A 13,309-nucleotide genomic window follows, 5' to 3' on the forward strand; every position below is an offset into this window, starting at 1 on the left:
AACAGCACATTAAAAGGATCATAAACCATGATCAAGTGGGGTTTATTCCAGGACTGCAAAGATTCTTCAATATACGCAAATCAATGTGATAAACCATATTAACAAATTGAAGGAGAAAAACCATATGGTCATCTCAATAGATTCAGAGAAAGCTTTTGACAAAATTCAGCACCCATTTATGATAAAAACCCTCCAGAAAGTAGGCACAGAGGGAACTTTCCTCAACATAATAAAGGCCATATATGACAAACCCACAGCCAACATCGTCCTCAGTGGTGAAAAACTGAAAGCATTTCCACTAAGATCAGGAACAAGACAAGGCTGCCCACTCTCACCACTCTTATTCAACACAGTTTTGGAAGTTTTAGCCACAGCAATCAGAGAAGAAAAGGAAATAAAAGGAAACCAAATCGGAAAAGAAGTAGTAAAGCTGTCACTGTTTCCAGATGACATGATACTATACACAGAGAATCCTAAAGATGCTACCAGAAAACTACTAGAGCTAATCAAGGAATTTGGTAAAGTAGCAGGATACAAAATTAATGCACAGAAATGTCTAGCATTCCTATATGCTAATGATGAAAAATCTGAAAGTGAAATCAAGAAAACATTCCCATTTACCACTGCAACAAAAAGAATAAAATATCTAGGAATAAACCTACCTAAGGAGACAAAAGACCTGTATGCAGAATTTTATAAGACACTGATGAAAGAAATTAGAGATGATACAAATAGGGCTACCCTGGTGGCACAGTGGTTAAGAGTCCACCTGCCGATGCAGGGGACACAGGTTCGTGCCCTGGTCCGGGAATATCCCACATGCCGCGAAGCAGCTGGGCCAGTGAGCCATGGCCGCTCGGCCTGTGCGTCCGGAGCCTGTGCTCCGCAACGGGAGAGGCCACAACAGTGAGAGACCTGCGTTTTGCAAAAAAAAAAAAAGTTGATACAAATAGATGGAGAGATATACCATGTTCTTGGATTGGAAGAATCAACATTGTGAAAATGACTATACTACCCAAAGCAATCTACAGATTCAATGCAATCCCTATCAAACTACCACTGGCATTTTTCACAGAACTAGAACAAAAAACTTCACAATTTGTATGGAAACACAAAAGACCCCGAATAGCCAAAGCAATCTTGAGAACGAAAAACGGAGCTGGAGGAATCAGGCTCCTGGACTTCAGACTATTCTACAAAGCTACAGTAATCAAGACAGTATGGTACTGGCACAAAAACAGAAATATAAATCAATGGAACAGGATAGAAAGCCCAGAGATAAACCCACATACATATGGTCACCTTATGTTTGATACAGGAGGCAGTAATGTACAGTGGAGAAAGGACAGCCTCTTCAATAAGTGGTGCTGGGAAAACTGGACAGGTACATGTAAAAGTATGAAATTAGAACACTCCCTAACACCATACACAAAAATAAGCTCAAAATGGATTAAAGACCTAAATGTAAGGCCAGAAACTATCAAACTCTTAGAGGAAAACATAGGCAGAACACTCTATGACATAAATCACAGCAAGATCCTTTTTGACCCACCTACAGAAATGGAAATAAAAACAAAAATAAACAAATGGGACCTAATGAAACTTCAAAGCTTTGGCACAGCAAAGGAAACCATAAAGAAGACCAAAAGACAACCCTCAGAATGGGAGAAAATATTTGCAAATGATGCAACTGACAAAGGATTAATCTCCAAAATTTACAAGCAGCTCATGCAGCTCAATAACAAAAAAACAAACCAATCCAAAAATGGGCAGAAGACCTAAATAGACATTTCTCCAAAGAAGATATACAGACTGCCAACAAACACAAGAAAGAATGCTCAACATCATTAATCATTAGAGAAATGCAAATCAAAACTACAATGAGATATCATCTCACACCAGTCAGAATGGCCATCATTAAAAAATCTAGAAACATGGGTCTTCCCCGGTGGCGCAGTGGTTGACAGTCCGCCTGCCGATGCAGGGGACATGGTTCGTGCCCCGGTCTGAGAAGATCCCACATGCCGCGGAGCGGCTAGGCCCGTGAGCAATGGCCACTGAGCCTGCACGTTCGGAGGCTGTGCTCCACAACGGGAGAGGCCACAACAGTGAGAAGCCCACGTACCGCAAAAAAAAAAAAAAAAATCTAGGAACAATAAATGCTGGAGAGGGTGTGGAGAAAAGGGAACACTCTTGCACTGCTGGTGGGAATGTGAATTGGTACAGCCACTATGGAGAACAGTATGGAGGGTCCTTAAAAAACTACAAATAGAACTACCATATGAACCAGCAATCCCACTACTGGGCATATACCTTGAGAAAACCATAATTCAAAAAGAGTCATGTACCAAAATGTTCATTGCAGCTCTATTTACAATAGCAGGAGATGGGGACAACCTAAGTGTCCATCATTGGATGAATGGATAAAGAAGATGTGGCACATGTATGCAATGGAATATTACTCAGCCATAAAAAGAAACGAAATTGAGTTATTTGTAGTGAGGTGGATGGACCTAGAGTCTGTCATATAGAGTGAAGTAAGTCAGAAAGAGAAAAACAAATATCGTATGCTAACACATATATCTGGAATCTAAGAAAAAAAAAGTCATGACGAACCTAGGGGTAAGACAGGAATAAAGACACAGACCTACTAGAGAATGGACTTGAGGATATGGGGAGGGGAAAGGGTAAGGTGGGACAAAGTGAGAGAGTGGCATGAACATATATACACTACCAAACATAAAATAATAGCTAGTGGGAAGCAGTCGCATAGCACAGGGAGATCAGCTCGGTGCTTTGTGAACACCTAGAGGGGTGGGATAGGGAGGGTGGGTGGGAGGGAGGGAGACGCAAGAGGGAAGAGATAGGGGAACATATGTATATGTATAACTGATTCACTGTGTTATAATGCAGAAACTAACACACCATTGTAAAGCAATTATACTCCAATAAAGATGTAAAAAAAAAAAAAGAATGGCTATCATCAAAAAGAACACAAATAACAAATGTTGGTGAGGACATAGAGAAAAGGGAACACTCGCACACTGTTGGTAGGAATGCAAACTGATGCAGCCACTGTGGACAACAGTATGGAGATTTCTCAAAAAACTAAAAACAGAACTACCGTATGACCCAGAAATTCCACTCCTGGGTATATATCCAAAAAAAAGAACACTAGTTTGAAAAGGTACATGCGCCCCAATGTTCACAGCAGCATTATTTACAATTGCCAAGATATGGAAGGAATCTAAGTGTCCATCAACAGATGAATGGATAAAGAAGATGTGGTGTGTATGTATGCGTGTGTACACATACACACACACAAACACACACAATGGAATACCACTCAGCCATAAAAAAAGAATGAAATTTTCCCATTTGTAACAACATGAATGGACTTGGAGGGTATTATGCTAAGTGAGATAAGTCAGAGAAAGACAAATACTGTATGATATCACTTATATGTGGAATTATAAAAAACAAAATTAGTGAATATAACAAAACAAGAAAGACTCACAGATATATAGCACTAGTGGTTACCAGTGGGGAGACGGAACGGGGAAGGGGCAAGATAGGGGTGGGGAATTAAGAGGTACAAACTATTATGTATAAAATAAGCTACAAGGATACACAGGGAATACAGCCACTATTTTATAATAACTATAAATGGAGTATAACCTTTGAAAATTGTGAATCGTTGTACACCTGAAACATATATAATATTGTATATCATCTATACCTCAATTTTTTTAAATGATATTTATACATTTTTAAAATTATATAATCCACTCTATAGCAATTTTCAAGTTTATATTGTTCTTGCAACAATAAAAATGTTCAATTTTTATATTCCCAGTTCTTTGCATCATTCTGACACAAAACAGTCACTAAAAAATGTTCAAAACTATATGCGTACACACACATTCACTGAAGTCTGACTTTCTCACTTTTAGCCTCTGGGTTTTTTAGGATCCATTTCGACCGACCTAGAATCAAATACTGGATGCACACTGCAAGGTATATTTAAAAAAGCAAATTCAAGAAACAGCAAAGGATACCTGTACCACAGCTGGACAAAGATCTGGAGAAGCTTATTTTTTAATTTGGTACACAGCAATACAGAAGAAAGAAATATCAAGGATTAACACAGTCTGAATGTTTGTGACAAAGTAGAAAGAACAGATGAAGATGACAGAGCAGGAAAAGAGGAAAAATTACATACTTGTCATTAATGGAAAAATTAAAAGATTTATTGCTGGAGACTAGGAGTAAAGAAGAAGGGGAACTAAGATTATCTAGTACTCAACATCACGTATTTTTGAAAGGAAAGAAAAACAATAGTGCAAAGAAAACATGAGTGCAATAACATGGACCCATACACTGTGAATAGCAGGGAAAAATTTCAAGTAAGGATTTTAAAACCTTTTTCACTTATTGAGACTCACTTAAGAAACAATTACGAATCACTTTCATTATTCTGGGGGTTTATGATGAGGTTTCTTACTATTTTTTAATTACCTAAATAAGATACTCACTTCAAATATTTTCAAAATTTAAAAACCAGTTTTTACTTAATTCACTAAAATATTCTTTGACATTTTCAGTTCCATATAATATCAAGTTTAGGAAAATCAAAGAGAGAGGTAGAGAAAGTGAAAATGACTAGAGGAAAAAGAGTAAGTTACAGATGCCAAGATGCAGGCACACAAAAAGATAAATTCATTTGCAAGAACACTGGGACAGATACAGGCACTTGAGTTCTGAAATGAACTAGTCCAAGTAAACTGTGTTTGTCATACTCTGGTTTCCTGGTCCTGGGGTGGGGGGGCGTTACCACTATCTTAAGAAAACACTTAAAAGTCACTATTAAACATTCTAAAACTAATCTTAGCCTTAATCCTAAAGTTGTTTCACTTTAGACGAGATGGCTGATAAAGCCTAACAGAAAGGAAATTACTCTCAGGACTGCAGCCATGATGGTTGTGCAGTATCACCTCAAGGGCCAAATGAAATAAAGCCAAAAGTCAAATCAATCATTGGCTTGGGGTTCCCCACCCCCAATTTAGAACTTTCCTAGTAATGAAGTTCTCTGAGGAGGAAATGTTCAGGTAGACTAGAGGAACACAGACTGAGGACACAGGCTTAGGGGAGAACCAACCTCAAATCTGCAACAATGAAACCAGTCAAGGAGAATCGTTACTGAAGGTAGGATTAGAAAGTGTCAAGACGGATTGAATATCTAATACCTACTAATATAAAGATCTAGAATGATAACGAAAGGAACAAATCATTTAGATTTGGCATTTGAAATCATCTACAGATCAAGTGTGAAATTCACACAATGAAATTCAAAAGTTAATTTTGAAACAAATAATATATCAATACTCTGAGACACTGTTATTCAAATGGCAGCTGGGGGGGAGTTCAACCCTGACGCATTGTAATGTTAGTTCAATCTGGAAACAGTTATCCTTTGTTAAGGAATAAACATGCATTTTTAAATATGGAATACTAAAAAGTTTCATATAAACAGTTTGTAAATCATCACATAAGTCCAATCATATAAAAACACAGTAATTTTTTAATTAAATAGGCACATTTGAAATAAAGACGCTCTACAACAAAGTGTTCCTTCTTGCCTATTTTCAAGGACTTGTACCAATTTAAGTCATTTTACAAACTCTAGGAGTTTAAAAGTTTAAAGGCAATTTTTATTTCTTAGACTTTATATAAATAGATTCCTTTCTAATCTAACCATAAAGGAAATTTTATAAAATTTCCTCTAAACATTTTCATAGCCACTGTATCTTTTAAACTTTCAAGACCTCCACTTCTATATAGCTTACTAATTGGCCTCTTTATTTATCTCTCTTATCTCCTCACTTCCATCCACCTAGACTTAGCTTTTCAAACACTGAGGTCATGTCACTCCCATGTTTAAAAACCACAGGGCTTCTCAACCCCTGACAGGATAATAGATTTAGAACTCTAAGTTCATGAAAAAAACATTCTGAAAGGTCAAAATACCTTTTTAAGCCTTTCATTTGACCTTAAAATTTAAAGTAAACTTACATTTTCCATAACTTGTGCATGTTTAGTGTTGTTAAATGTTTTAAATTACTATCTATTAAATATTTAATGTTTGCTTTCAAAATAATCTAGTAAAATGAATATGCCAAGAAAATGTATCACAACTTTCCTGTGGCTTTCCATACTCTCCAACACATGGCTGAGTACCCCAGTTTTAGATGTGCTGACATTTTGATACACAGGGAATAAACTAAGGAATATTAAAGCTCTTGATAATTTGGCCAAACCTTTCTCCTTGCATTTCTGCCACTCTACATACAACCTATGCTTAACTCTAAAGAAAACTATTAACTTATTCCTTATTCTTGCATACGCTTCCTCCTTGAAAGCCTTTTCACTCATCTCCACAACAAGCCCTATCTATACATCAAGGTCCAGCTCAAAACCAACCCTCCTCCAAGTAATAGTCTCTAGTAGCCTTTCTTTCTCCAACATTTTTAGGTCTGTTATTGTTAATCACAGTCTATCTCATTATTATGTCTAGTTGTGTGTATAAGGAAGCATACAACATACCAGCTAAGAATCAAAGCTTTGGAATCAGAGAAACACAGGTCAACATCTGACTCTGCTACTTACTAAATGTAACCTTGGACAAGTTACTTAAGATCATCCTGCATCAGTTTCCTCATCTCTTACATGAAAAAAGCAACTATCTAACAGAATTAATCTCACAATCAAAAACAGTGATGTATATGAAGCACTTAGCACAATACTGACTGCCAGTAATAGTTTAATAAATATACCTATTATTCCCAATAGGCAGACCCATGTCTTAGTCTCTTTTGTATTTTTTCCCATTCGTACTACATGGTATTAGGCATAGGCATATGCTTAATAATTGCTTGGTTGATGAAATCTGATCAATTCAGAAGTAATCTCCTAGGTAGGTCTTAATAAGGTAAGGTCCAAATTCTGGTGAATATCAAAAATGGCTTGCTAATCATATTATTAGGTGTTAATTTTAACATTAGCTTAATGAGTTCAAACTTTAGCTACCCTATACACAAATACAGATCTCCATGCATCATTCCGAAAATGTTCCACACTGCATTATTATCAATGAGTAGGGCAATATCCAAAATACTTGATACAGTTACTCAAAAGTCTAAATTAATCTAAAAACATTAGCATGTATCCAATCACAAAGCAAGCCTTTAGCAAATTAAAGAATTCCTGTGTGGATCCTATTGTTAAAATTAAACTAAATCCTGAACCCACTTTTCCAGCTGGCCCTCTGAGTTTTTCCTGTGTCAGGGGATTCCCAACAGAGACCACTCAGTTCTGCCATACCATTCTCAAAAAGAGTACCAAGGGATGCAATGTTTCCAGACCAATAAGATTACTACCAATTCTTAAATGGTCAGAATAGACTAGATCAAAAGGGATACGAGTATGTTCTTTAATTCTGTAGTCAGCAACAGGAAAAAGAAAAAAACAACCTAGAGCAATGACCAAAGACTAGTAAAAAAAGGGACTGGTATGGGACTTCCCAGTCGGTCCAGTGGTTAAGACTTTGCTTTCCAATACAGGGGGTACAGATTCGATCCCTGGTCAGGGAGCTAAAATCCCACATGCCTCGTGGCCAAAAAATCAAAACATAAAACAGAAGCAAGGGCTTCCCTGGTGGTGCAGTGGTTGGGAGTCCGCCTGCCGATGCAGGGGACATGGGTTCGTGCCCTGGTCTGGGAGGATCCCACATGCCGCGGAGCGGCTGGGCCCGTGAGCCATGGCCGCTGAGCCTGCGCGTCCGGAGCCTGTGCTCCGCGGCGGGAGAGGCCACAACAGTGACAGGCCCGCGTACAGCAAAAAAAAAAAAAAAAAAAAAAAAAACAGAAGCAATGTTGTAACAAATTCAATAAAGACTTTCAAAATGGTCCACATCAAAAAAAAAAAATTTTTTTTTTAAAAAATGAAAGGGACTGGTAAATGATAACTGTGGGAAAGGAAAAAAAAAAGGATACAGCAGAAGACCTAGCCATCAAAAGGCAGCTTCAGGAAATCCTAAGCTAAATTCAAAAAGAGTAACTTCACAAAAGGAGGAAAAACATTTTCTAACACTATGTGAAGTACACTATGAATTTAACTATTGTCACAATGAAAACATTAACACGTGCAAATTCACAAAATATTACTCAAAGTAACATGTATATGTATATATATAACATATATATGACAAAATATACATATTTTGTCAGAATAAATAATTGTGTTCTATAAACATGCGATATATTTATGTATGTGTGTATGTCTATTGTATACGTGTGTGCCCTTTCATAAGCTATTTCTCAGGGACCATATCTGGATGAGATCAATCACTGCCTACTGGGATCAATTCATTGACTCTGAATCTGTTAGGCAAAAAAGAAAAAAAACAGTGATGTTTTGAATTATTCAAACACTGCTTTAGATTATAATCAACAAGCACTCAATCACCAATCCCTAACTTGCTTTAAATTTCAATCACTTTGAAAGTAAGAACCCTAAATATAAATGTATTGTTATTATTAAATTATTATTAAAATTTTATATATCAATATATACACACACATATATATATATATAACTTAAGCCCTTACTACACAGCACTGTAAATAGTTAATGGTTTCACCTTATCAAAACATTTGCACACACTGAATCCTGAAAAGGTAATATAAAAAAAAGAAAAGGAAATATAAACCAATATTCTTATGACAACGGGCCTGTTTATTTTGATGTGACATAGTCTCTCTCTTTAAAAGAACACCTACTTGCTCAAAACTAAGCATGCAGTAGATGATTTAAAGGCAATTTATTCTTAAAATACACTAAACCTCTAAAGTAAAACCCTTGAGAGGCAAACTTCAGTGGAAAAGACTGTTTTCTAGATTTTATTAGTAAGAGGCAAACTCTTATGAAGTTCCTCAAGGTTAAGTATTTAAAATACTAATCTGAAGAGAAAAAGAGAAGATAAAGTGACTTTGGTTGTCATTTTCAGAGCTATTAAGAATTCACAGTTAAATGACATCTTTAAAATAGAGCCAAAGATAGCAATTCTCTCAAAATTCTTACAAGAATTTTCAACATTTACATGAAGCTCAGTTTCATTACTAAAACTCTCTATTCCATTTCTATCCATTAACACTGCCTAGATTATGATAACACAGTATTTTTTAAGTTCAGTCTATGCTTCTACTTCCTGAAGTGTACAACAGCAATAATTAATTATGTTCTGGGTTTAGCACAACATTTACAAATGGAAACCACAAAAGAAAGCACTATTCATACAATCAGAATAGGAAGGAGCCCCATACTGACCATATAATTCAAAGAAATTTTCAGTATGCTCTAACATTGTGAACTGTATTTACATAAACTTATTAAAATGACCCAATTTAATCTGTATACTGTGTAATTTGATTATCTTAAATTTCAAGTGATTTACATGATTCAAAAAATCAATATTCAGGCTTCCCTGGTGGTGCAGTGGTTAAGAATCCGCCTGCCAATGCAAGGGACACGGGTTCAAGCCCTGGTCCAGGAAGATCCCACATGCCACGGAGCAACTAAGCCCGTGCGCCACAACTACTGAGCCTGTGCTCTAGAGCCCGCGAGCCACAACTACTGAAGCCCGTGCACCTAGAGCCCGTGCTTCACAAAAAGTGAAGCCACCACAATGAGAAGCCCGCACACCGCAACTCACCGCAACTAGATAAAGGCCCGTGAGCACAAAGAAGACCCAACGCAGCCAAAAATAAAAATAAATAAATTTATTTTTAAAAATCAATATTCTAACAAAGGGAAAGAATATTAAGAATATTAAAAATAAATTCCAGGGTCAATATTATTTTAGTAAACTTATTTTAAAGCACTACAGCACAAACTAATTTTGTGTGATATATCAGACTTTTCATCCAATAAGAATCACCTTTCCTTTTTCACAATACCATAAATAACTCAGAGGAATTTAAATCTTCAAAAGGAAGGATTATAAACAGCTTATTAAAATAAAATTCGATCTTAAGTAATTTTCTTGACCTAATCTACACGATATACAACATACTGTTAGTGGTTAATACTACATTTTCCGAATCATGTGCCCTTTTAGCAACTACATATTGATAAAACACTAGCCAATTATTTATTAACCAAACTTTTCTGCTCAAGAAACCAAGAGCCACACTCCTATAGCTTCTAGAAACCCAAGTAATTCTGCTTCCCTTCGTGCATGAGGCATTAAACCTTCACATTATAGTTTTATCTTGCTACTTTCCCAATAATCACTATAAGACTACTGAAGCATAAAACTATCCAATCTAACCTCTCACTCAAACTCTATTACACTCCTAATACTGATCATTCTGTAATCGTTTCATCAAAATTACCCAGCTATAAGTCTGATGTTTCAATTTCCACTTAAAGGGCTTAATATACTTCAGGGTAAAGCAAGCTAAATATTCCTATCATTATGTTCCATACACTACAACTTCCAAAGAGCTTGGAAAGTTTACCAACACCGTCCTCTCTAGAATAGTAAACATCCTGTCATTGAACCCAGTGAATAGCTGCTTTGCTCTAAAGAATAGACCTCCTGAGCTCCACTCACAGCAGCTGTTAGTAACTTTCAAACGCCTGTTGGACTATCACTTTGGTTAAATTAATGATGGGTCATCTTGTTCCACTTTACTTTTTCCTTTTTAGTCTTGCAATTATGCAGAAAACCTACAAAGTACTTTTAAAAATAAAGTACAAAAAAAAAAGCTTACTTTAAACTCCACTACTTTTCCAAAAGAAATCACTTCAAGATCCTTACATCATTACTTAAACCACAACCTATCAGTAGTACATGACAATGGAAAGCTTTAAAAGGATTCAATTTTCTACCTCACCTTACCACATATGTTCGCCAGTTTTCAATAATTTCAAGACGTTCCATATTTTTAAAAAGTGCTGTTGCAGTCTATCAGAACTGTGCTGCTCAAATACGAGCACCGAATATCCTGCACTTGGTAAATTTTCGGTATATTCCTGGTAACCTGCTCAGCTTTCTGCACCTTTGCACCCAGTGATGCTCCCACCAGCAAATACTATCTATCCATCCTTTATAACGGTCTTCTCCCCACTCAAAAAGTCCATATTAGACTTAGAGGTTTCCGCAAACTAATAAGGAACCACTAAATACCACTAGGTATTATGACTCTCAAAGAATCCTCTCCAGCAGCCTCCCCTGGGACATTGTGCTCAGCGGGTCTCTGAACCTGTGAGACTCGGGGCCAGCTGCCTTTGCAACACCAGCACCAAAGGCGGACTCAATACCGCATTGCTGCTGCTGACTTCTTCTAGCAGCTTCAAAAAAAAAAAAAACATCAGTCCAGTACCCTGCAGACCCTGCTGGCTCTTCTGCAGCACGGAAGAGAAACCACCGCGTTGCTCAGCGTGGAACACCGGAGAGCAGACTTAAGGGCGGGGAAGCGACTGCCGTCGAGAGGCTTTGACGAGGGCGGGGTATCATGGGGGAGAGGGAAAGCGTCCGGAGTGCAGCGCCCAAGCAGCTGCAGGGGCGCTGGCGTCTGGGCATCGCGCACTGACGAGGGCCGTCGAATAGCAGGCGCCGGGCAGGGGGCGCGGGCCCCTCCCAGGGATGGGGGTCCCGCAGTGCCCGGCCGAGCCCCGCCCGCCGCCCTCCCGGCCCTCACCTGTCATGAGCGCCGGGCTGTCGCCCCCCGCCGCGGCGGGAGAAGAGGCGGCAGAGCCCGCCGTCCGCCGTCCGCGGAGGTGCCTGGGCACCAGCTCGCATCCGTCCGCCGCGCCTGCCACCAGCAGCCCGAGGACCAGCAGCGCAGCCCAGCGCCGCCGCCGCAGCCAGCCCGAGGCCGGGCCGGGCGTCGTGGCGGGATGAGGACGCGGAGGAGGAGCGGGGGGGAAGCGCGGCGGCGCCCCGGCCGCCAGCCACTCGCCCGCTTCGCGAGGCGCCGCCGCCTCCTGCGACTCCTCGGGCCGCCCCCGCCGCCTCAGACGCGAGCTCCTGTCGGGCTCCAGCCTGGTCTCGTCGGCACCGGCGGCCTCTGGAGCTCGGGTCCCGGCTGCGTTCATTGGTTTCGGTTATTTTAAAAAAAGGTGAGGAGCAAAAGGTACGTCGTCTTCAGGCCGCGCGCGACACTCGCGCTGCTGCGGCAGCAAGACTGGGATCCGCTGCTCTGGCGCCTCCAAACACCAGTCCCAGCGTCCGCGCCGCCGCCGCCGCCGCCGCCGCCGCCGCGGCGCATCCCCCCGCCCCCTCCGGCCCGCGCCCGTCGTAGTACCACGCTCGGCCCGGACGCCTCCTCCCCTCACACATTCGCTCGCATACCAATCCCCCGCCTCCTTCAGCCCCTCCACTGCGCAGGCGCGACGGGGCTGCATTGGGCCTGCGCGGCACCCAAGCCCCGCCCCCGGGGGCGTTCCGGGTAGGACGAGAGCCGTGGGGTGGTTTCCAAGGCTTTCGCTGAGCGGCGAAGATAGGGGGTGGGGAGGAAGGCGGACATGACCCCTTCCCCCATTCACGTCCCCCTCCCCCATTCACGCCCCCACCGCGATTGAGGCGGCGGGGGCGGGGGAGCGGGAAGCGGAACCAAGGGGACGGGGAGAAGAGTACGGACATCCGAAATCGTTTGGGCGACTTTTAACCGTGCAGATGGCAGCAAAAATAATTGCATGGGTCAGAAAACCTTGTAATCGGAAACAGCGGCGTCTCCAGAATTTCGGTATAGGTGGGGCTTACAAGAGGCTAGCAGTATGGAAGTGGAGGTCATAGCGTTTTACTTACCAAAGACTTAAAGCTCTTGCTAAGTGCTAGTGTGCCAGGCAATGTCCTAAGTGCTTTACAGATTTACACATTATAACTCTAAAAGTTAGGTGGTGATATCGTTTTCATCCCCATTTTACAAAAGAGGAGACTAAGGCTGAGAAACGTTGTTATTTGCCCCCAGTTTCCACAGCTAAAAAATGGGAGACCGTGCCAGATTTAGCGCCACTGAATGTAAATATTGAAAAGGATTTGGTCTAGCCTTTACTCTCCTATGTTCAGACATTACCTGAACTCATCACCTCCCTAACCGCACCCCACCCTAAGGAGTCTTTGCCGTCAGCTGAATAGGTTGACAGAAAAACGGTGTTTCAGATTTCATTTGGCTTTACGTACCTCAAAAGAAGCACGCCACACACACACACACACACACACACACACACACACACACACACACAC

General features: G+C 40.4%; 1 protein-coding gene across 1 annotated transcript in view; it reads right to left on the minus strand.

Moving 5' to 3' along the window:
- The window catches only part of STIM2 (stromal interaction molecule 2), a 171,491-nt gene extending 159,067 nt beyond the window's left edge, over nt 1-12,424 (minus strand). The window contains exon 1 of the mRNA XM_027103201.1: nt 11,763-12,424. Coding sequence (XP_026959002.1) covers nt 11,763-12,159 — 397 coding nt within the window. The 5' untranslated portion in view covers nt 12,160-12,424. The remainder of the gene's footprint in view (nt 1-11,762) is intronic.
- Nucleotides 12,425-13,309: the final 885 nt, after the last annotated feature.

Source organism: Aethalodelphis obliquidens, unplaced genomic scaffold, assembly GCF_003676395.1.
Source record: "Aethalodelphis obliquidens isolate GAN/ISIS:26980383/991018 unplaced genomic scaffold, ASM367639v1 scaffold6, whole genome shotgun sequence".
Lineage (NCBI taxonomy): Eukaryota > Metazoa > Chordata > Mammalia > Artiodactyla > Delphinidae > Aethalodelphis > Aethalodelphis obliquidens.